Here is a 21,802-nt window from a genome sequence, read left to right on the forward strand (position 1 = left end):
AGTAAAAAGCCTACATGTCAATATATGAATTATAAAATTGGTGAATAAAACATTTGTCCTTTCCTATATTTTTGAGGATTAATTATCTTAGAAAGTTTCTTCTCATCAAGCTTGAAATTAACATTAACGTTTATCATTTACTTTTACATCAGTTTATATGATGTATATAAATCAAAACTGAACGCATTTATAGTGCAATTTGATAAATGTAGATTGTTAAGTGTTCATTTTTAATTTTTTTTAAACTGAAGGCTACCTCTTAGCTGATGATACTCAGGGAGAGACTCCGCTAATACCTCCAGAAATAATGGAATATTCCATTAAGCATTCATCTGAAGTTGACATTAATACAACACTTCAAATTTTGGGATCTCCAGGAGAAAAGGCTTCTTCCATCCCAGGGTACAACAGAACAGATTCTGTGATTAGGTAATATGACCTCTATAGCTGTGCTCTTGTAATTTATTCTGTTTTATAAATTCTGAGTTGATGGGTAGATGACTTGAGTGACAGACAGGTTGTTGTAAAGCTGACACATGAAAGAAGATCAAACTTGGAGAAGCCTTGAAACAAGCAAGGATGCAGGTACTCCATGCATTTAAGCAGCGTCACTCTGCTGGGGACGGACAGCGTGTCCAGGGCTGAGGAAAACAGCGTGAGGTTACTCTGGGTGCAGCGAAGCTCTGGGGGCGTCCAGGCTGATTCTCACACACACATCCCTTGCCCACCAGAAAGCAGTGCTAATGCAGGCTCAGGCACCTGAGTGAAAGCGCCAGGACTGGGGAGTTCTTAGAAACCAGGTGGACGTGAGCACATCCTTGCTGTTCAGGAAGCTGGAACGTCTTTCCAGGGGCGTTCCTGCCTCTTACAAAGCAGAAGTGTTTGTCCTGAGTATCTGACCCTTGGGAGCCCTGTTACAAGATGGCAGCAGCCTCCAGAGAGAAAATTCACTGTGATCTTTCTAAAAGCAGTGGCAGATCTTCCACTAATTCTTGATGGTGAGGTTAAGGCAGGATGAACCTCAACTAAATATTCTCTTGAAAGCAGATTTGAAAACAGCAGTTTAAGTTTCAGCATCTTTAAATTTAGGTGGCAGGAAGAGAGAATAATGAAATAATACTGCTTCTGTCAGTTGCAAGATCAGTAACTCAAGATGCTGCCCCCTCATTCTTTTTATTTTAATGCAAAATATATAGATACCACTTAAACCTGTGCAATGAAAAATACGATTTTTAAAACATTAAACTGTTAAGCAGACGTCAGGAAAATGTTTGGGAATTTATCTCATTTATTGTTGCATTCTCTCGTTGGGAATAAAATACCCATGCTTTACTGGAAGAGTCTTCTTTCTTCCCTTTGGAGTTGCTGTAGGCCTTAGGCGAGCGACTGGTTTGAATTGGTTTGGTTCACAGGGAGTGTTCACAGCCATGGTGCTGTCCCGTTATTTTCCGTGCCTTTGTCTCTGTCTGGGCAGCACCCTCAGGAATGCTGTCCTCGTGTTTTCAGTGCTTTTTCGATTCTTAACCACTCTTGGGTATCAGTGTGGGAGCAAAACATTTTGGTATCTGAGAGCACAGACTATGGAGGGTTGAGGTGGGGGTGGAACAACAAAGAATTGCTATTGTTTTTCAGTCCAAAGGATTAATGTGAAATTGAATGGTAGGAGAGAATCGGGCCTTGTTTACTAAAAAAGTAGTTCACATTTCTTGAAGAATTGATCACTTGACAATTACTGAATCCTTACTATGCACCAGACACTGGTCTAGACCAAAGCAGACAGAGGCTCCCGTCTTCCAGCTCCTCATTCGCAAGAGGGAGAAGCAGGAAGCCGGGGAATTGTTGGCCAGTGTAGGAGCTGCGGGAAGCAGACAGGGCCACGGGCAGACCTCACGGCTGCTGTCATGTCACGAGACGTCACCTGATGCCACGAATGTGGGCTTTACCTCAGAGGTACCGGGTGCCCTGCTGTTTTAGAAATACCTTCCATTTACTTACTGGAATGTGTGTTCTCAGTGCTTATATCCATTGAAATGAAAAGCAGGAATCAAATTAAACATAATATGGGCTAATTTAGAAAAAGAAAACCCACACTTATCTTAGTCAGATACATACATCTTTGTGTATGTTTTTTAAATTGCAGTATAATTGGCCTCCAATATTATATGAATTACAGCTGTACAATATAGTGATTCACAATCTTTAAAGTTTATGTAACATGTATAGTTAGAAGATTTTGGCTGTATTGTACAGAATTTTTTTTAATAAATGTGTTTAATTTATTTAAATTGGCATTACATTTTGCTTGGTTGTGTATTAATAAGTATTGTAATGATAACTTAATCCAGAGGACATCTTTAGCACAGTCTTATCATGGGAAATTTTTAAGAATTGTATTTTAATATCTTTATATACTTGTTTCAGAGAAGTATACGGTATGATCAATAAAGTGAGTATAAACATTTATTGTGTTAGGATAATATTTTATGGGGAATGAAATAGAAATAAAAATTTAAGGAGAGAAAGAGTATAAAGTTTCCAACTGTTAAAAGAACAATTTGTTTATTTTTCAAATGAATGATGGTGGTGTCAGAATTCTATGATTATTAAATTCCAATGCATACATTCAAGTGGCCACTGTAATTACTTAGTTCAGATTCTGTGAAGCTGCAAATTATATCATTTAAATAATTAATGGAAAAAATTTGATATGCCAATTTAAAATGAGTTGTGAAATTGTTGGGTTATTTTTTGTTCATATACTCTCTTAACTCTTAGCACTGTTGGCAGAGCATTGTATATACGTATACATATATATATACGTGTGTATACAGTGAGATGTAAGAGGTTCTGGGGGCAGGACCTTGTGGTGTGGGGGGTTGGGGTGGTGTCACAGGCCTGGAAGGAGCTGGGCAGCAGGGAGCAGTCATGGCAGGAGGTGCTTCTCAGTAGCTGATTTGGTCAGGAGCTAAAACTGTCCATGAGCTTCCATGTAGCGAGGGGGTTTCTGTCCCAAGAGGAGCGGTCTTACCTCTGCACTGAAGCTGCTGAAGGGGTGTCAGGATGAGTTCCTCCCCTTCAGTCCTTCACTGCTTTGCCTTTTAGCCAAAGTCAAGTTAAATGGACATCGCTTGTGTCCCCTCCCAAACGCAGAACAAAGACTTTTTTTTTACTTAACCGCATATCCTGCTATGTTAATACTGCACAGGGTATGAACTCTGTAGTGTTCAGAAAGGACCATACGTGCAACATTTTTATTGAAAAATTCCATTACTAATCAAGTTTTTTAGAAAGTAAATAAGACTGTCAGATTTAGAGACAAGACTCAATATTCAGATGGGTCACTTAGCTGTGCCTGTGCACACCATAAAATAGCCAGCATGTGAAAAGAGAGCAGTGCCAACAGTGGGAGTTTTAAGTTGCATTTACTCTGCGTGGCTAACTTCATGCACTTCTCCATCTTGAATCTGTACATGGTAGATTCACGTGTGCTCTGTCCCAGCAGAAGGTGTCTCTAGCCATGACTCTTTGTTTTCTTTCTTCCTGCTTCCTGAAAGGTCAGCAATAAGACAGAGACACAGATGAGTCTCCAACCCTCTTGAAGACAGTATCAGAGAGTTGAGAAACAGAAAAGGGCTTTTAGGGGGAAAAATATGGTTAGACAGCCAGAAAAGAAAGAAAGAAACACATGACCTCCTTTTTGTGCCCACAGGCTATTGTCTGCCATCCTCAGAGTTTCAGAAGTTGAGTCTCGGGCAATAAGGGCTGACCTCACACACCTGCTAAGCCCTCAGATGGGCAAAGACATTGTCTGGTTTCTAAAGCGCTGGGCAAAGACTTACCTCCTGGTGGATGAGAAGCTGTACGATCAGGTCAGAATGTGGCACCGCTTGACTGGGTTTGCATTTATGAAGATGGGAGTTAGAGAAATGAAAACAGTTTTCTTGGTGATTTTCTTATCAGCATGTGAGTAATAGCCAAGCGTCTTCCACACTGTGTGGACAGCGTGCTGTTTAATTAACTTTTCCTAGAGTGTATCATGTGATTCTGCATACTTTAAGCTCTGTGAAGTTCAGAGTACTATTTAGGAATGGATTAATTTATGTTCTCTGCATTTAATGTAAGTACGTGCCTATGTTCCTGGTATGAGAATAGTTAAAGCTAACAGAAAAGCCACAGTGGGGAACATCTGTGGGTTAAGGGTGTCCTTTCTGGACTTCAGGAAATGAATACCTATAGAAAATTGGTGCAAGGTACTTCAGGTTTAGTGCTAATTTCAGTTTGATTTCTCTGTGGGTTTTTCTTCCTTTCTTTTCAGCAGGTCTTTCTGACCTTAAAATATTTGTTTTCTCTCTGAAGATAAGCGTGCCATTCAGCACAGCATTTGGAGCAGACACAGAGGGCTCTCAGTGGATTGTTGGCTACCTCTTACAGAAGGTCCTCAGCAACCTCTCAGTGTGCAGCAGCGAGCAGGGCCTCGCGGACGACACGGTTCAGCTGCTTGTCACGCTGGTGGAGAGAAGGGAGAGGTGAGCAGACGCTGACCCACCTGTCAGGTCAGGAGAGGCTTTCCCACTGACGGACAGTCGCCCGGTCCCGAGGTCCAGGGAGACCCTGCGGTTTTGGAGCAGTGTTTAAAATGGGGGTCCCAGCTCTCGGGCCATGGACGGGTACTGTCCATGTCCTGTTGGGAACCTGACCTCCCAGCAGGAGGTGAGCGGGCTTCATCTGTATTTACAGCCATTCCACATCGTTGGCACCGCTGCCTGAGCTCCGCCTCCTGTCAGGCAAGGGGGCAGGAGCACAAGTGAGATGCGCTTGAATCATCCCCAAACCACCCCTACACCACGCCCCTGTCCGTGGGAAAATGGTCTTCCACGAAACTGGTCCCTGGTGCCAAAATGGCTGGGCACCGCTGCTTTAGTAAATGTATCAAACCGTTGGAACAAATGCAGAGAGGTCTCTCCCACATTAGGAGTAGAGTGGTCTACTGAATTTTCAGGTATCCCATTAGTATTACCCCATTTTAAAGATGAGAAAAACTGGTAATTTAACAATTATTTTAATTTCACAGAATAAAATTTGTAGTGTGTTCTACAACAAATTCTGGGAATGTTTTCAGTTTTCTTACTCCGTGGGTCCATGGTTGTGATTACTCCTGTTGTTGGCTGCTGTTTGTTGCATTCTCATGGTTTACCAGGTGCTGCTCCTGACACTGCACGTGTGGCATCTGCATGTCTTATCAGTTTCATTCCTGAGGTTCAGAGCTGTTATTCCCATTATCTTTATTTTACAGATGAGGAAACTGGTAATTAAGAGAGATTAAATGAATTTTACCTTGACAAATGGCTAATTGGCTTTGAATACAAGACTTCCAAGTCTGTACCAAGTTTACTATGCTGGACTTTAAAAAGTAGTTAAATCCAGTTGTTTTCCACTTTTGTTACTGAGTGTCCATGCAGGGTAAGTAAGTAATGCATTTTACGCCTGTCGTTTCTCCCTGCAGGGCAAACTTAGTCATTCAGTGTGAAAACTGGTGGAACTTAGCCAAGCAGTTTGCAAGCCGAAGCCCACCTCTGAATTTCTTGTCCAGCCCTGTGCAGAGGACGCTGATGAAGGCGCTTGTCTTGGGAGGGTTTGCACACATGGACACAGAAACCAAGCAGCAGTACTGGACAGAGGTAATGGCCCCCCTTATCTGCATGGCATCTCTGCATCACCCATGAAGTGAAAGTGAAATTTGCTCAGTTGTGTCTGACTCTTTACAACCCCATGGACTATACAGTCCATGGAATTCTCCAGGCCAGAATACCGGAGTGGGTAGCCATTCCCTTCTCCAAGGGATCTTCCCAACCCAGGGATCAAACCCAGGTCTCCCGCATTGCAGGTGGATTCTTTTCCAGCTGTGCTACCAGGGAAGCCCTGGTGTCTCAGTGTCCCCAGGGAAGCCATGTCACCTGTGGGGGTTCTGAAATAGCCCTGTTTCCAAATAAGGTCGTGTTCTGAGGTGCTAGGGGTTCAGACGTCAGCATTTCCATTTGGGGGGATGTAATTCAACCCATGGGCTTCCCAGGTGGTGCAGTGGTAAAGAATCCAGCTGCTGATGTAGGAGACCTATGTTTGATCCCTGGGTTGGAACAATCCCCTGGAGGAGGAAATGGCAACCCACCCCAGTATTCTTGCCTGGTCCATTCCATGAACAGAGGAACCTGGTGGGCTACAGTTTATGAGACTGCAAAGAGTTGGACACATGACTGAACACAGCATGAATGCAGTTCAACCCATAGCAGCCACCCTGGACACACTGTCTTATATAAGAAGGTTTCAACTGGCACTGAGAATTAGCAGTCTGTCATCTCTGTGATTGGATGCTCTCAGTGCTTGAGAAAGGGCATAAGAACAGAAATAGGCAATGGACTTTAGAACTGGATCAAAAACCAGCCCAGTCCCGTTTCTATTTAAATTTATTGTCGTACGTGCAGCTTTAAATAGTATTAAGACATCCTCTTCGTGATTACTCATATTTACTTGTACCCACAGCGGGCCTCAGTATCTGGAGTTATGGTCTGTGCCAAGAGGAGTTGGTAAGGAAAGAGACAGACTCAGAGCTTATTGGTCTTCACCCATAACAGAGGTTGGCAACTGCAGCCCGCAGGCCAAATCTGGCTGCTGTCTGAGTTTATAAATAAAGTTTTATTGAAATACAGTCACGCTTAATCAGTTACATCTTCTCCTTGGCTACTTCTACACTGCAGTGAAATCATAATTGAGTAGTTGGACCAGAGATAGTGTGTCCTATGAAGTCTAAAATATCTACACTCTGGACCTTTATAAAGGATCTTTTTTTTTCCCCCTAATGGAAAAGAGATGAGAATAGTAACAGAATTCTGTGAATGGCATTGAGGAAGTCATGTTTTTTTCTTTTTCTTCTCAAATTACTGAAGGAAGGAAGATGATCGCATGCACTTACATGCTTTTTCATAAACAGTAACTTCTTTATTTCAGTTTTACTGGGATGTGATTGACATAGATCACTGTATAACTTTAAGGTTTGTGGCATAGTGGTTTAACTTACATATGTTGTGAAGTGCAGTGCTGCAGTAAGTTTAGTTAGCATCCATCATCTCATGGGTACCGAAAAAGAAGAAGCAATTAAAGAACATTTATTTTCTTGTGATGACAACTCCTGAGATTGCCTCTCTTAACCTTCCCACATCTCCTACAGCAGCGGTTAACTGTAGTCGCATCACGTATGGTATACAAGAGGGGCCTGAACATGTGACCCTGTACCTGGGGACACATGCCCACAATCTCCAGGGTGACCTCCTCCCAGACTCTGCACACAGGGTCATACCTCCACAGTCTCCAGGGTGACCCCTCCCAGACCCTGCACCTGAAGTCACATGTCCATAGTCTCCAGGGTGACTCCCTCCAGACCCTGTACCTGGGGTCACATGTCCACCGTCTCCAGGATGACCTCCTCCCAGACTCTGCACGCAGGGTCACATATTCACAATCTCCAGGGTGACCCCTCCCAGACCCTTCCCAGTGCTTCCTCATCCTGTAACGGGAAGTTTGTGCCTTTGTTCCTCCCTCCATAAATGAATGGCATGATTTCCTTGTTCTTATGGCCAAGTAATATTCCACTGTGTGTATGTACGTCACCTTCTTTCCCTATCTGTCTGTCAGTGGACAGACGGTTGCTGCCAAAGATGATTGCTGCCTCATCTTGGCTGTTGTAAATGGTGCTGCTGTGAACATCGGGTGCATGTATCTTTTTGAATTAGTGTTTCTTTTTTTCAGATAAATACCCAAGGTGGAATGACTGGATCATGTGCTAATTCTAATTTTAATTTTTTGAGGAACCACCATACTGTTTCCATAGTGGCTGCACCAACTCGAGTTCCCACTGACAGTGCATGGAGGTTCCCTTTCCTCCACATCCTCACCGGCACTTGTTTCTTGTCTTTCTGAGGATGGCCACTCTGACAGGTGTGAGGTATTTCACAGAGTTTTGACTTGGTTTTCCTGTTGCCTCATCATGTGAGCACCTTTCCATGTGCTGCTGGGTGATTTGTTTGACAGAAGTTAGGATCACCTTTGTTTTCTGCGCTTTTGCCTCCAACAATTAGAAATGTTATGGAAAGTGAATATTTGTCCAAATTGAAAAAACTTGGGAGTCATATGTTTAGAAAACCCATGCTTTATTTTCTAGGTTCTTCAGCCACTTCAGCAGCGGTTCTTGAGAGTGATAAACCAGGAGAACTTCCCACAGACATGCCAGCAGGAGGAGGTGAAGCAGGAGATCACGGCCACGCTGGAGGCCCTGTGCGGCATTGCTGAAGCCACCCAGGTGGACAACGTGGCCATCCTTTTTAACTTTCTTATGGACTTCCTTACCAATTGCATTGGGTTGATGGAAGTTTACAAAAACACGCCAGAGACAGTCAACCTCATTATAGAAGTTTTTGTTGAAGTTGCGCATAAGCAGATATGCTATCTTGGAGAGGTGAGTCTTTGGTCCCTTCCAGATCAGAGCTCCTGAGAGCTGTGTAACAGGGTAACAGATACTTCACACTGAGTGAACGTTATTTGAAATAATATTCTTGTGCCCCCAAAGCATCGTTCAAAAAAACTATTTTCAAAAATTCAGAGTTCAGAGGATGGTTCATTGAATGAATGTAAATTCTTGCCCTGAAAATGTTAATGATCAGTCATTTCTTTTGACTAGTGTTTTACTCCTTATTCAAATGAAGACTATCTGATAAAACAGTTGGATTATGGTAAAAAATTGTAACCAAGTTCTCTGTGGTGGAACTCTAGGACTTAGAATCTGAGATGGTGATTTGTGTCTTTGTTTTGTTATCAGATGAATGTTTAGACAGACTAAGTTCTTTTATATTCAGTCAGCAAAGATGTTCCCGATTTGTGTTTTGTTGTTGTTGCTGTTAGATCAAAGTGGTGGTTTAGTCGCTCAGTCATGTCTGACTCTGCCACCCCACGGGCTGTAGCCTGCCAGGCTCCACTGTCCGTGGGATTCTCCAAGCAAGAATACTGGAGTGGGTTGCCATTTCCTTCTCCATTAGATCAAAGGAAACTGCTCAAAAGTGAGGTTTCATTCTGTAAATGGTGTTAAGTGTCATCACAGGTACGTTGTTCAGTGGTTAGGCTAGGGCTGTTTATTCTAATCTTTGGTACTCTGTGCTTCTGCAAGTTAAACCATTTTCAAAATAAAGCTTGTCATACAAGAAGTTGAAGTAGTAAAGCAGTTCTGTTGCCAAAATCATATTGTCTTCTCATGTGTAATATCAAATGCACACAAAGTGTCAAATTTTATGTTAGAATACTACTAGTACTTTAAATGCAACTGTAATCTTATGCTTTTCCATTTTTTTTAATGCTTTAATATAGTTTAAAACAAGTGTTAGAGCAACTGTCAGAATTTAGAGTAAATTTATTATATCCAAATTTAAATATTCTTTGATATTTATGTTTGTTTCCCAGCCAGGTTCTCCCCAGTAGCATAACTTCTGCCTGCTTTTTTCCAGTCCAAAGCCATGAACTTGTATGAAGCCTGCCTCACTCTGCTGCAAGTGTATTCAAAGAATAACTTGGGGCGGCAGAGAATTGATGTCACGGCCGAGGAGGAGCAGTACCAGGACCTTCTCCTCATCATGGAGCTTCTGACCAACCTTCTGTCCAAAGAGTTCATAGATTTCAGTGACACAGGTAATGTGTGTGAGGCTTTGGTGTGGCCTCCCCGGGAAGCTTCGTTCACACGGTAGGCAGAGTTGGTCTCTGTGGCTGTGGGGGCGGGGTGGAGGCCCAGCGCCCCGTGTGCCAGGCTCTCCTCTTCCAGGGACGTCAGTGCTGGTGTCTGCCCTTCACAAGGTTCCGGTTGGTGCCAGGCATGCTCCTATCCAGCAGCTTGAGGCTGGCACCACTGCTCACTCACGTGAGGGAGGAGGACACAGCACAGAGAGGCTGTGCCACTTGCGCAGAGGTTCACAGCTAGCAGGGCTGGTGCTCACATCCCCACATGGGATTCCAGAGCCATTGTCTTCAGAGTTAGTTTTATTGACTCTCTCCTCTGTGTCCTCTGAGGTATGCCTAGGGAACCTGAGCCCTTGGTCAGTGCGTCTTGGGAGCCACTGAAGTTGGGTGCTGGCACACCACTCTGTGAAACCCTACACTGGGGCCTCCCCACCAGCAGGACCTGGGGGAAGTCTGTTAGCTGTGCTGGGCCTCCCTCACTGTAGAGGGGGTGTGATAGTCAGTGCCTGTCCAGTCAGGTGGGTTAACGATGAGCTGCAAGGTACTCCTGATACCTGTTCTCGTCACTTACGGTCTTGTCACCTCCGCTGTCACAGGCCAGTGCGTCTGGGTGATTCGACCTCATGGGTACTGCTGTCTCCTCAGAAACCTCCCACACCCTGGGCTCAGCACACCTGACACTGGACACTGTTCTTTGCACTGGTCACTTTCCTGTCCACTCGCCAGTGGTTTCTGGCAGTCTGCCCTGTGTCAGGGCCCTGAGATGACGGGCCTTCACTGCCCACTGTCTCCAGGCCTGGCTGCTCACGCGGGTGTTGGTCTTGGGGTTCCTGATTCCTTCAGGCTGGCACTGCGTCACCTTTCCTAGATCAGGTGACCCTGTAACACCTCACGCTGTCCTGACCTTTCCCTCGAAGGGTGTGTATGACACGACTTGCTAAGGTTCGAGCACTGTGCCCATTAGTGTGTGGACTTCTGAGGGGAGTGTGGACCATAGTACGTGAGCCCTGAGCCCCGACTGGAGTTGAGAACTGAGATTGGGAGGGACAGAGAGCTTTGTGTGAAGGGCATTCGGAGGGGACAGAAGACCCAAGGCCCCCCCCGCCAGGAGTGAGCCATGGAAAAGAGGTTATGGGTCACTGTGGATGGGCAGGTTTTCAGAATAAAAAAAGGATTAAAATCGTAATAACCCGTTAGAAAAGAAATTGAGGCCAAAATGCTCAGGATTGAAAGTACTAAATAAAGTTAAAAAGAATAAAGGTGGGTAGAGTTGAAATCTAGAAGGAAAAAAATGAAGACAGTTAAAGTACACAATGATAAAGCAGCAGCATTAGCTGATAAAACAGATGGTAAAATTGAATGTTTTTAAGTGATTATTTTAAAAATAAAGATAATAGGTGAGATAAGATAGAAAATATTTTAATATTATGAAATAAAATTAACAACACTGGGTGAGATATCAAAGCACATTTGAAAGTGAGCCTCTGAGCGACGTTCCTGGGGGAGCCGGCGGCTGCAGAGCCAAGTGCCACAGTCCAGGCCCAGAGCCTGTCCCTTGAGCAGGTGTGGGGCGCAGGGAGCCCCACGAGCGGCCCAGGCTTCCTGCCAGTGGGGCCGAGATTCAGCAATGCCCGGCTGTGGATGGTAGGGTCCTCCCAGCTGGAGCTGAGCCTCTGGAGAGAAGGACAGAATTACACTGAAAACATGATTTTTAAGTAGAGGTAGGGTTTTTTTTTTAACCCCATTTTTTTTTCCTCCTTGTTGTGAGTGTAATATGCTCATAGTAGAAAAGATGTGAAATATAGAGACGGAAAAATCACCCATCCTTTGACTTAATCCAGAGTCAGCTGTTTCAGTTGCTTTTTGTTAATTTCTCTTTGGGTTATTTTGTACAATTTTTTTATGGTCATAGTCCAAATATAATTTTATATTCTGCCTTTTTCATTGTTAGCTTTTCCCTTGTCATTAACACATCTCATGACTTTCTCATGGTTGCATGTTAACCCACCTGTTTTCCTAATATTGAACATTTGAAATACAGTTTCTTAGATGTTTATTATGGGTTTTGGTCCTTCATCCATTTAGGTCTTAAGAGTCTTAGTAATTTATGCCTCATTTTTGGATTAAGAATAATAATTATTTGTCATATTAGCAACTTTTAAAAAAAACCTCTATTTTGTGTAATATTCCAGTGTTTTTCTCCATTCCTTTTCAGCTTAGAAAAATCCCACATACCTAGGAGAAAAATGACTACTGCTATGGAAATAATATACTCCACAATATGACACAATATTGTGTCAGTGGAGTCAACTTTACTTTTCAAAAAACGTTGATGAAGCATTAGTTTTACTTTCATCGCTGTAGAACGATAATGTCAACACAGAATACCTGCACCCAGTGCTCAGACCCTTAGAGCGAAGCAGGAAAGGAGGACCCGGGTGTCTGTGTCATCCTCCCGTGGATTTGTTTTGTCCTGGGGCGTGACTCCACTTTCACTGTCAGGTGGGAGAGCATATCCGTCTGTTGATGTTGCAGCTGTAAGACCGCTTTGTTGTCACATTGCAGATGAAGTGTTCAGAGGCCAGGAGCCTGGGCCAGCAGCGAGCAGATCTGTGTCGGCAGCCGACGTTGTGTTATATGGAGTGAACCTGATCCTGCCCTTGATGTCACAGGACCTCTTGAAGGTACGTGAAGAGAGGAATGGGAACGTTGAAACCATGCGTTCTTGAACATGAAGGTTCAGGATACCGGAACACAAGTGCGTGTCTGATTTAATTAAGGGGCTAGTACCTGTGAAATGTGCCTGAAAACAGCCTGCGTGTTACTATGCTGTGTCCTTCACACCTGTGCCTGCCCCAGCCCTGTGCCCATTGGTCCCTCGGTGCCAGGGAAAGACTGGGTCTTTTAGAGACCGAGTGCTAGTATCTGCTGGCCGCTTGTGTACAGCAGATACAGTAGGTTGTGTGTGTGGTTGTATGTGTAGGTGTGTCCTCTGGTACTTTCCCAGCACATGCCCAGGCTGAGGGGCTGGGCAACAGGGTACATCCCAGCCGCTCCTGGACAAGCAGATGGAGAGAGCAGGGCTCACTCAGCTGGTCATGCTCCCTGTGTCTCACTGCACTGGGCCTTGTCTCCTCTCACCAGTCTATGTTGAGGGTGTGCTGGTGACAAGGCCTCACACCCCTTCTCTCCCGCCCACCCCAGAACCATCCAGGAGTAGGAGGAAGAGGAAGAGGGGGCTGGGTGCTACACAGAATGGGGGGAAGGGCAGAACCTGAGGAGCGTGTGCTACACAGAAGGTGGGGTGGGGCCGACCCTGAGCAGCATGTGTGTACACACAATCGGGGGGCAGACCCTGAGAGGCGTGTGTGCACACAGAATGGTGGGGGAGGCCCTGAGGGGCGTGTGCATACACAGAATGTGGGGCAGACCCTGAGGGGAGTGTATACACACAATGGGGGGAGACCCTGAGGAGCGTGTGCTACACGGAATGTGGGGCAGACCCTGAAGAGTGTGTGTACACAGAATGGGGAGGCAGACCTCGAGGAGCATGTGCTACACAGAGTGGGGGGAGACCCTGAGAAGCGTGTGTACACAGAACGGGAGGCAGACCCTGAGGAGTGTGTGTACACAGAATGGGGACAGAGAGAGACCCTGAGGGGTGTGTACAGTTGAGGGTCAGGGTGAGGGTTGTTAGTTCCCAGCACAAGATCTATTAGTTCCTAACATACTTGCTTTATTGTAACTTTTTTTTACCATCTTGTGTCTTTGTGTTTTCTGTATCCTGTATGTGTTTAAAACAAACGGTTAGAAGCTTGATGCTTAATGTTTTGTTCCACTAATGAAAACAGGTATCATTGAACATCTAAATATTTAATATTTCTTTTTCAGTTTCCAACTCTGTGTAATCAGTACTACAAATTAATCACATTTATCTGTGAGATTTTTCCTGAGAAAATACCACAGCTTCCTGAAGATCTTTTTAAAAGTCTGATGTACTCGCTGGAACTAGGAATGACATCATATCCTTTAAATGCGTGTCATGAGCACTTGGCACTGGGGAAAGAGGGTGCTTGAAGAAGCATTTTCAGGAGTTGTGTTTTTCGTCTTGTTGTTCAGTCTTATTTCTTGAAAAGCAGCGTCTCTTAGGTACAATGATGCTGTGTTTCTTTGTGACTTTGCCTCACCTTGGCCTCCTTTTGCAGATCCCAGGGTCTCTGGTCCCTGGTCCCAGAGTCCTGTCTGACGGAGCCCAGTCAGTGGACGGGCCCTGTTGCTGGCCTCTGATCTTGGTCCTGCTCGGTTGTGTGCATTGCAGTCAGGGCACATGGAAACCCCCAGTCCTGGGCCCCAGACCCGTGCGGGCAGGCTGGGCCACAGTGCGGATCCTCGTCTCTCATCTCCCACAGCAGATTCCCACGTACTCACTTCAGTGCGCTCACTTCTAGAACAGCCGTCCACTGGCTGACACTCTAAGTGTTGTGTTCTGAGTCACAGCTCTCTGTGCTCATTGTTCTTTGACCGTGGTGATCAGAATGAGTTCGGAGGTTTGCCAGCTGTGCCTGGAAGCCTTGACTCCATTAGCTGAGCAGTGTGCAAAAGCCCAGGAGACCGACGCGCCCCTCTTCCTGGCCACGAGGCACTTCCTTAAGGTGAGGTGCTGGGCCTTCCCACCAGCCGGTGCCGACAGCTTTATCCCTGACAAGGCTGTCTTTCTTTCCACTGTGGTTTCTGGAGCTCAGCTTCCTAGCATCCTTGGATACCACTCCTGTGTTGCTTTGTGTTCTTGAAATTCCATGTGGTGACTGTACCAGGAATTCAATAATCAGATAACTTCATTTACCACAGCAAGCAATAACATCTTCACGTTTGTCCTTGGGTTTTTAGAAAACCATTTCTTTTTAGAGTTACTTAATAAACAAGAATAACTACCACCTTCTTTTTCCCTCTTGGAATGGGGAGGCACTGAAGGGTGGTACGGTCGTCCGTGTCTTTATTGAGAGGTGTTCCTGTGTCTTTCAGCTGGTGTTTGATATGCTGGTTTTGCAGAAGCACAGCACGGAGATGACCACCGCGGCCGGCGAGGCCTTCTACACGCTGGTGTGCCTGCACCAGGTACTGGCGTGTCCCTGGGCCTCTCCTGGCTCATGTGGCCGGGGTGGGGGTGTTGGACGGACGGGCCGCTTGTTCTCAGGGACTGGGCCTCCGTGTGTCTGCTCCTTCCTGGAAGCCTTGTTCTCTGTAGCTCGGGCGTTCTCCATGTTTATCTGACAAGCTGTTCATAAGTAGTTACTTTCCCTTCTCCACTGTCATTACCATCCTTTGCTTGATGGCTACCCTAAAACTTGTTCTGAACACTTGTGCTGGAAGACACGGTCTCTGTCCTTGAGGAACTCACAGATGTGCGAGGAAACAAGATACCCAGTTTTGCTTGGGGACCCCGAGGAGTCTGCGCTCAGGAAGCATGGAAAGCCGCAGTGTGTCGTCTCCTAGGACAGGGTGGACAGCTGTGGGCGGTTGGAGCCTGGAGGGCATGTGCAGTGGCCCCTTGACAGGGCGGGCATGCCCATCTTCCACAGCTCCCTGTCCCCCTTCCCAGTGGAGGGGGTGCCTGTGGGTGCAGGGTAGGTACAGAGGCTGTGCATTTGCTGGGCCTAGGACCCAGGGTAGGTTTTGAAGAGCCTCACATGCTACTTAAAGACCACCTTCCTGCAGCACCTGGCTCCAGAGGGCTCAGGGACTCTTCTCACCTCTGCCACATGTGGTGCCCAGCTTAGGGGAGGGGTGCTCCTCCATTACCTGCTTCCTTCCCTCTGCCACCTTCCCTCCACCCCTGGACATAAACCATTACATCTTGGTGGCATTTTAGAAAACACAGGCACATGTCGTAGAAAAGAGGGCAGGGCGTCAGGCTTGGCTGGTCTGGCCCTAGAGCCACTGCCATTCCTGTGACTAGGGAAGTGATGTGTGTGTGTGCGTGCATGTACTTGTGTGTGTGTGTGTGTGTGTGTGTGTGTACACTCAGTCCCTGTGCACAGGCCTGCCTTCCTGGGGGCAGTTAGGCCAGCTCCATGCTGGGGGGTGGGGTGGGGTGTGTGCCTCACCCCTCTTGTCCAGATGGGTTTAGCATCTGGCTTCCCCACTTGGGTTCACGATGCCCCGAGAAACTCAGGAGGAGTAACACCCGCTTTTTTCATGGTGCTTATTTTAGAAAGCTGCCCTGCCTGCGTTCCCTTAACCCGCACCCTGTTGGCCGTGCCAGGCTTTATTGTGGAGGGCGTCACAGGCAGGGAAACCACGCCCACTACTGCCCCACGCCACTGAGCACGGAGCACACCTCCCTTCTGCTGCAGGGGAGGCCGGGCCATGCCCCTCCCCACCCCCCGCCCCGCTCCTGTCTGCACTTGATGCAAGTGCTGTGTCGTTGCTCTGCGGGTAGGATTTCTGCATTCACCTCCAGGAAACCTGGGAGTCAGCTTGAAGACTTAGGGCCCAGGACTCTACCATAAATCTACCCACCAAGAATATCGTAAAATGCAAAAAAAAAAAAGTGCTTTGAAACAGCAGGGAGAGATAGCGGCACAAGGTAGGTGATCCTTTGGGCTCTGGACGCGGGTTCTTGGGCTCTTTCTTGCTCAAAGCCCTCTGGTCTTGGGTATGTCCTTGCCTCTCTTTGTGGAGAGCTTTTGTCTGTGAAGCAGGGGTGTCAGCTGTGTCTGCCTCACAGGCTTGTTACACAGCAGTGAGTTAGCAGTGGAAAAGCTCAGAGCAGGAAGTGTCAAGGATCAGAAGAGCTGCTGGCCTGCCTTTTGGGCCCTGCAGCCCACTGATTGGTGTTTTGTGTAGCATCTGAGGACGGTCATGCTCTTCTGTACTTACCTTAGGGATGCTCTGCACCCTTCTCTTTTCAACAGGCAGAGTACTCGGAACTAGTGGAAACACTGCTGTCGAGTCAGCAAGACCCAGTCATTTACCAGAGGCTAGCTGATGCCTTCAACAAGCTGACTGCGAGCAGCACACCCCCTGCGCTGGACCGGAAGCAGAAGATGGCCTTCCTGAAGAGTTTAGAAGAGTTTATGGCAAATGTTGGTGGTCTCCTTTGTGTAAAATAAACAACAAAGCTTTATGCTGTACCAGACCCTTCCTGCGAAGTGCACTGAATTGCTGAGAGTTGACTAGAGTCTTGTCCTGTTCATCAATCCCACGGCCGCTCGGACTCTGGAGAGCCTGCCAGCTCGGGGTGTGATGCGGGGAGAGTCATCTCGAATCGGCTTCTGCTGTAGGCGTCAGCCGCCTTGTGGCGTAGGGCTTGTACTTTGTCAAATGAAACTCAGTATGTGTGCAAACACACGTGGGCACCAGGAAGTACATCCCCAGTGCCTTTTCCCTCTTTGACAGAGCATCAGGTGGCCGCCAGCGTCCAGTCTTGTCATTACAGACAACTGGATGTCTGCTCGGCCACTGGCCGTTGACGGCACATCACCGAGGAGTTGGTTGAAAGGGTGGACCCCGGGGCCCAACCATGGACCCTTAGAGTTTGTTTGTTGGACCCTGGATTCTTCATTTTAACAAGCTCCTCTCCTCTGCCATCCCGCAGCTTTCAGTCAGTGCGGGAGACACTGAACGCTTCCAGCGATGTGCGCCCCCCCATCCCCGGCCCAGTCTGGTCCTTCTTTGGGAGGGGCAAGTGCTCCAACCAGAGAAGGGTACCAGGGTGGGTGTCTGTGGCCTCCCATTGCCCCCTGTCTGCTGGGTCATGGCAGCCTGACCACTGCAGGTCCTGTGAACCTGCTCTGATGCCTGAACCAGAGGAGGAAAATGTGTGTCTATTTTTGTTCCATAAAAATAACTTTAGGAACTGTAGCCATTTCATTGCCTTAATTTTGAGAAGAAATTACAAAAAGAAGCAGATTGTTTTAGTAAGAAATCAAGTCTTGACGCTTCAGAGTTGGTTTAGGGTGTTGGCTGCTAAACACCAGGGCCCGTTTGATTGTGTTTTCGTGGTTTTGTGGGTGAAATGAAAGGCTCATTCATACCTAGTCTAACTTTCTGAGTACGTTTCTGTTTCTGTCCACCCTCGTGGTCCGTGGCTGTTACTCTGCTCTGAATGGCTTGCTTAAGCAATAACTCTTTTTAAGAATGTGAATTGCTGGTTCATACACGTAAAACGTGGGGATGTCAGAGCAGTAATTACCCTCATTTCACAGGAGCCATGTGAACTTAAGAGATTAAAAAGTTCACCTTAGATCTCCTTTGATTTTTCTAATCAGGATTTGTGTACTGCTGTCATACTCTCCTGAGCTCTGTGTGCCAGCTCAGATCACAGAAAGGAAAGCGAACTTATGACCAGCAGGCGTGTGACCCCGGCCCTTGTGGGTCAGGACCCACAGCATGGTCACAGAGGATGCGTGTGGTGCAGGGCCCTGTGCTCCGGTCAGTTACGGGCCCCCAGCCTGTGCAGCCACTGCTGGACACAGAGCAAAGCCTCAGCTTTTTGTGGAATGTTCTCTTATTTGATCATGGCTGGTTAACAACTGAGGTGGAGCAGAAACGTCTCAGAAGATGTCTGGGGAAGCTGGTGTCCTCTTCCAGAAGTACACGTGTGACCACCTTCCTGAGATACTTGGGACAGTGCATTTACTTTTAGGGTTCTCTTTCCTTCCCTTAGAGAACTTGAAGTCAGAGGCAACAGGAGTCACTCTGTTTTTATTTGTGTTGTTCTGGTGTTTGAGTGTCCCAGTGCCCTCGGGACCAGCAGTTGTGATCTAAATACATCTCTGTCCCTCTGCCTAAGGGCGCCAAGATGCAGCCGACTGGGCCAGTCGGCTCTGTGACAAGACTGTACTCAAGTTGTTATTTAAAAGAAAGATAAGTGAAAAGGACTGCCTTGGTAAACAACAGGGCATCTGGACAGAGATGTCTTTGCTAAATTTGCCCATATTCTGTCACGATACTGTGTTTTCATTAGGAACCATTCAGCTGAAATGAGAGTTTCTTCAGCTTGGACCAAATGGTACTGAAAGTATCCTAAGACTGTGGGTTAGTGGCAGACTGGAAGGATGGGCCACCACCAAGCCTGGGTGGTTGGAGCCAGGCTCTTTCCGGGAGTTTGTGTGTGTGTTTTCCTGGTTGGATACCTGTTCAGTTTGGGTGCTGTGTTTTACTTTGCTATGTGTGTTGGCTTCCCAGTTTTGGAGGGTTCTGTTATAATGGTCTTGGCTGAGTGGGTGTCAAGAAGAACACTGGCTTAATTCTAGTAAATTGATTTTTACTATTAAAACTGACTTGTCAAAGGAGTTTTAAAAGCAAAAACATTATTTGTGCCCCTTTTTTATACATTCAAGGGACACCGTTGTGTATTTGAGTTCCTACATGAGTGTGTTTATACTTTATCTGGTTCACGGACAGTGTCCTTTCACCTCTGCTGTCAGCTCTTTCTTTCTCCATTTTCTTTTCCTTGGCCCTTCTGTCTCTGGAGGCGCAGCCCCCGCGGACTCTGTGGGAAGGACTGGTCAGCGTGCAGGTCCTGTGTGCAGTCCTGGGTGGCTGGCTGCCTGGGGCATGCCTGACAGCGTCTTTTCAGCACAGTAATTTGGGTCTTCGTGGGCTGGGAGATCATGGCATACTTCCTAACTTCACAGTTTTTTTCAAACTAGTTTTAACAATTTAGCCTTATTTCCTTGAAGACAGTGTTTCTAACTACATTACATAACTCTGTTCAGAGGAAGTGGTTACTACTTTTATTTTTTTTCCTTCACAGCTTGCATTTCAAAACCAAACATCTTTCCCCCAGTCAGCATTACTTAACTTCCCTTACTGTCTTGGGCTGGATTTTCTCTTCTACCAAAAATGTCAAGTCTTTGTATTTCTGATATGACCATATTCTCCATGTCTGTTAATACTTGTAAAAATCCCTCAAGTACTGAAGGAAATGAGTTGTCAATTTCAAGGATTTCAAGTTTGAGCATCTGCAGGGTCTGTTGCACCCTTAAAATGTTATTTTCATAATTTTACCTGTTTCTGTTTGTCACCTCTGCTGTTAGAGGTGTTGTCCTTAGATCTTAGTAATTAGCTGTCTCTGACAATGATTCTTGTTATAAGTTCCTGAATAAAATATTAACTGTTCAGAAGAAGAAACCTCAGTACTTCTTAGGGGTTTTTCATAACCAGAAAATAAGGAACCAATTTGGATCTTGAGTTCTTAATATTATAATTTTCTGTAAATTTCTCTGTAAAACAGCATAGGTGATTTGAGGATATAATAATAATAATGTTTTAAATTATTTTTAAATGTAAGTGGACATTCTCTGACTTGGTAATAACTATGTTCTGAAAACACTGCATCTAAGAATTCTTTAAAAATTGATAATTCTAAAATTTTAAAATATCCAACTTAGGTATATTGCTGAGCTGAAATTAGTTTGAAGTGCTGTAGTTCAAATTGAACTCTAAACATTTTAACTTAGATGTAAGAAATGTGACGTATTCCTGATCAATTATACTGGGAATCCATGCCATTTAGCCAAAGACTGTATTTGGTTCAGGTAAAGATGAAAGCCTAATGATGGGCATCCACTGTGTCCTGCAGAGGACGGATGACGTGATCTGTTTCTTGCCTTCAGCTCTGTGCACATGAGTCTTTGTAAAGGTGGATGCACGGTGGGGGCGAAATGTGGGCCGCATGTCGGCCCCTGCGGCTCTCACCCCAAACCATCTTTGTCCCGCTTGCCCTCTGTGATCTGCCCTTCACCTGGTCCCAGAGTTCCCAGCATTGGAGAGCTTTTGGCCTTGGGTTTTCTTTTCAGTCTGTGTTCTTAGGCTCTCAGCTGTTAGGAGCTGTCAGAATGTACTGATGGCTGACTGTCCCAGCTTGACATTCAGCAGTGCGTCTGCGCTCTATTACCTGAGAGGGGTGTGCCCACAGTGTCTCACGCCGGCCTGCCTGGTGTGGTGTCTTCTACCACGTAAGATGGTGACAGATTGCAAATACTGGTATTGTGATTTCGTTCTCTGTACAAAGGAGAAAGCTCCAGGTAGTGAGCTTTTTGGCTTCATTTCTGGTTTAATGGTCACAAAATGTTAGCACTGCTACCATTCAGCATGTGTAAAATTTTTTAAATTTATAAATATTAAAATTTTAAACTTATACTGACTTTCCAGTTTTTTTAAGAGACCCAGGGATAAGTATACTGTTTAAATATTTACCTCTATTAACATTATTAATAAAGATATAAAGTTGCATTTAATTTTTCAAAAGATGCTATAGTATGATTCTAGGACTTAAATCAAGGCCGTGTATTGAGCCAGTTACAAGCTGAATATCAAATTGATAAAATTTTATTTGTATTTTTTAATTCATAAATGGGAGTTAAAATGTCTTCACTAAATATTTTTATTACATTTTTGTTTTGATCATGTGTGATTTGTTCATGGGAGTTTAGCTAGACTACCATATGAAATTTATGAAATGGTGCTCCTTCATTGACCAGCCAAGCAGAGGATGACTGACCCTGGGGACGTTACAGTCAAAATAATTTTAAATAAAAAACACAAGGACATATCTTCACAGTTAAAAATAGGGAATTGCATTACCTTCTGGGAGAATACCCAACCCTAATATTAATACAGGATTAGTCCAGGATTCAGAGAGAAAATCAGAATTTCATTTATATTCTGTTGTATTGAGCAGATGTGTTTTTATCTCAGCTCACCCTCTTAGGATTTCAGAGTTATTAGTTAAATCACTGAAGTGGAGGCATATTTGTAGTAAGTGTAGTTGGGTCATTGTTCTTGACTTTTCAGGAAAAATGGAAAAGTACCATCTGCTGTGTGTTAGGCAGACTTTCTTTTTTACCTAATCCTAAATCTTGTAGGCATATTCAGTGAAAGGTAAAGTTTTTATTTTAAACTTGATATTGCTTTGACTGTTTGTTGATTTTTTAGGTTATGTTGAGATTTAACTCTACTCCAAGGATGGATAAAGAAACATTAAGCTGTTTAGGAATTAAGTGGAGTTCTTTCATTCCTAAGG

The 21,802-nt window shown here is 45.4% G+C and overlaps 1 protein-coding gene across 5 annotated transcripts in view; it reads left to right on the plus strand.

Moving 5' to 3' along the window:
• The window catches only part of XPO4 (exportin 4), a 92,612-nt gene extending 71,695 nt beyond the window's left edge, over positions 1-20,917 (plus strand). For all 5 annotated transcript variants that reach the window (XM_070800294.1, XM_070800295.1, XM_070800296.1 and 2 more), the window contains 11 exons: positions 252-429; positions 3,710-3,869; positions 4,357-4,526; positions 5,504-5,678; positions 8,213-8,506; positions 9,546-9,726; positions 12,337-12,455; positions 13,663-13,793; positions 14,306-14,423; positions 14,794-14,886; positions 16,686-20,917. In XM_070800294.1, coding sequence (XP_070656395.1) covers positions 252-429; positions 3,710-3,869; positions 4,357-4,526; positions 5,504-5,678; positions 8,213-8,506; positions 9,546-9,726; positions 12,337-12,455; positions 13,663-13,793; positions 14,306-14,423; positions 14,794-14,886; positions 16,686-16,883 — 1,817 coding nt within the window. In that variant the 3' untranslated portion in view covers positions 16,884-20,917. The remainder of the gene's footprint in view (positions 1-251; positions 430-3,709; positions 3,870-4,356; positions 4,527-5,503; positions 5,679-8,212; positions 8,507-9,545; positions 9,727-12,336; positions 12,456-13,662; positions 13,794-14,305; positions 14,424-14,793; positions 14,887-16,685) is intronic.
• Positions 20,918-21,802: the final 885 nt, after the last annotated feature.

This window comes from Bos indicus, chromosome 12 (assembly GCF_029378745.1).
Source record: "Bos indicus isolate NIAB-ARS_2022 breed Sahiwal x Tharparkar chromosome 12, NIAB-ARS_B.indTharparkar_mat_pri_1.0, whole genome shotgun sequence".
Classification (NCBI taxonomy): domain Eukaryota; kingdom Metazoa; phylum Chordata; class Mammalia; order Artiodactyla; family Bovidae; genus Bos; species Bos indicus.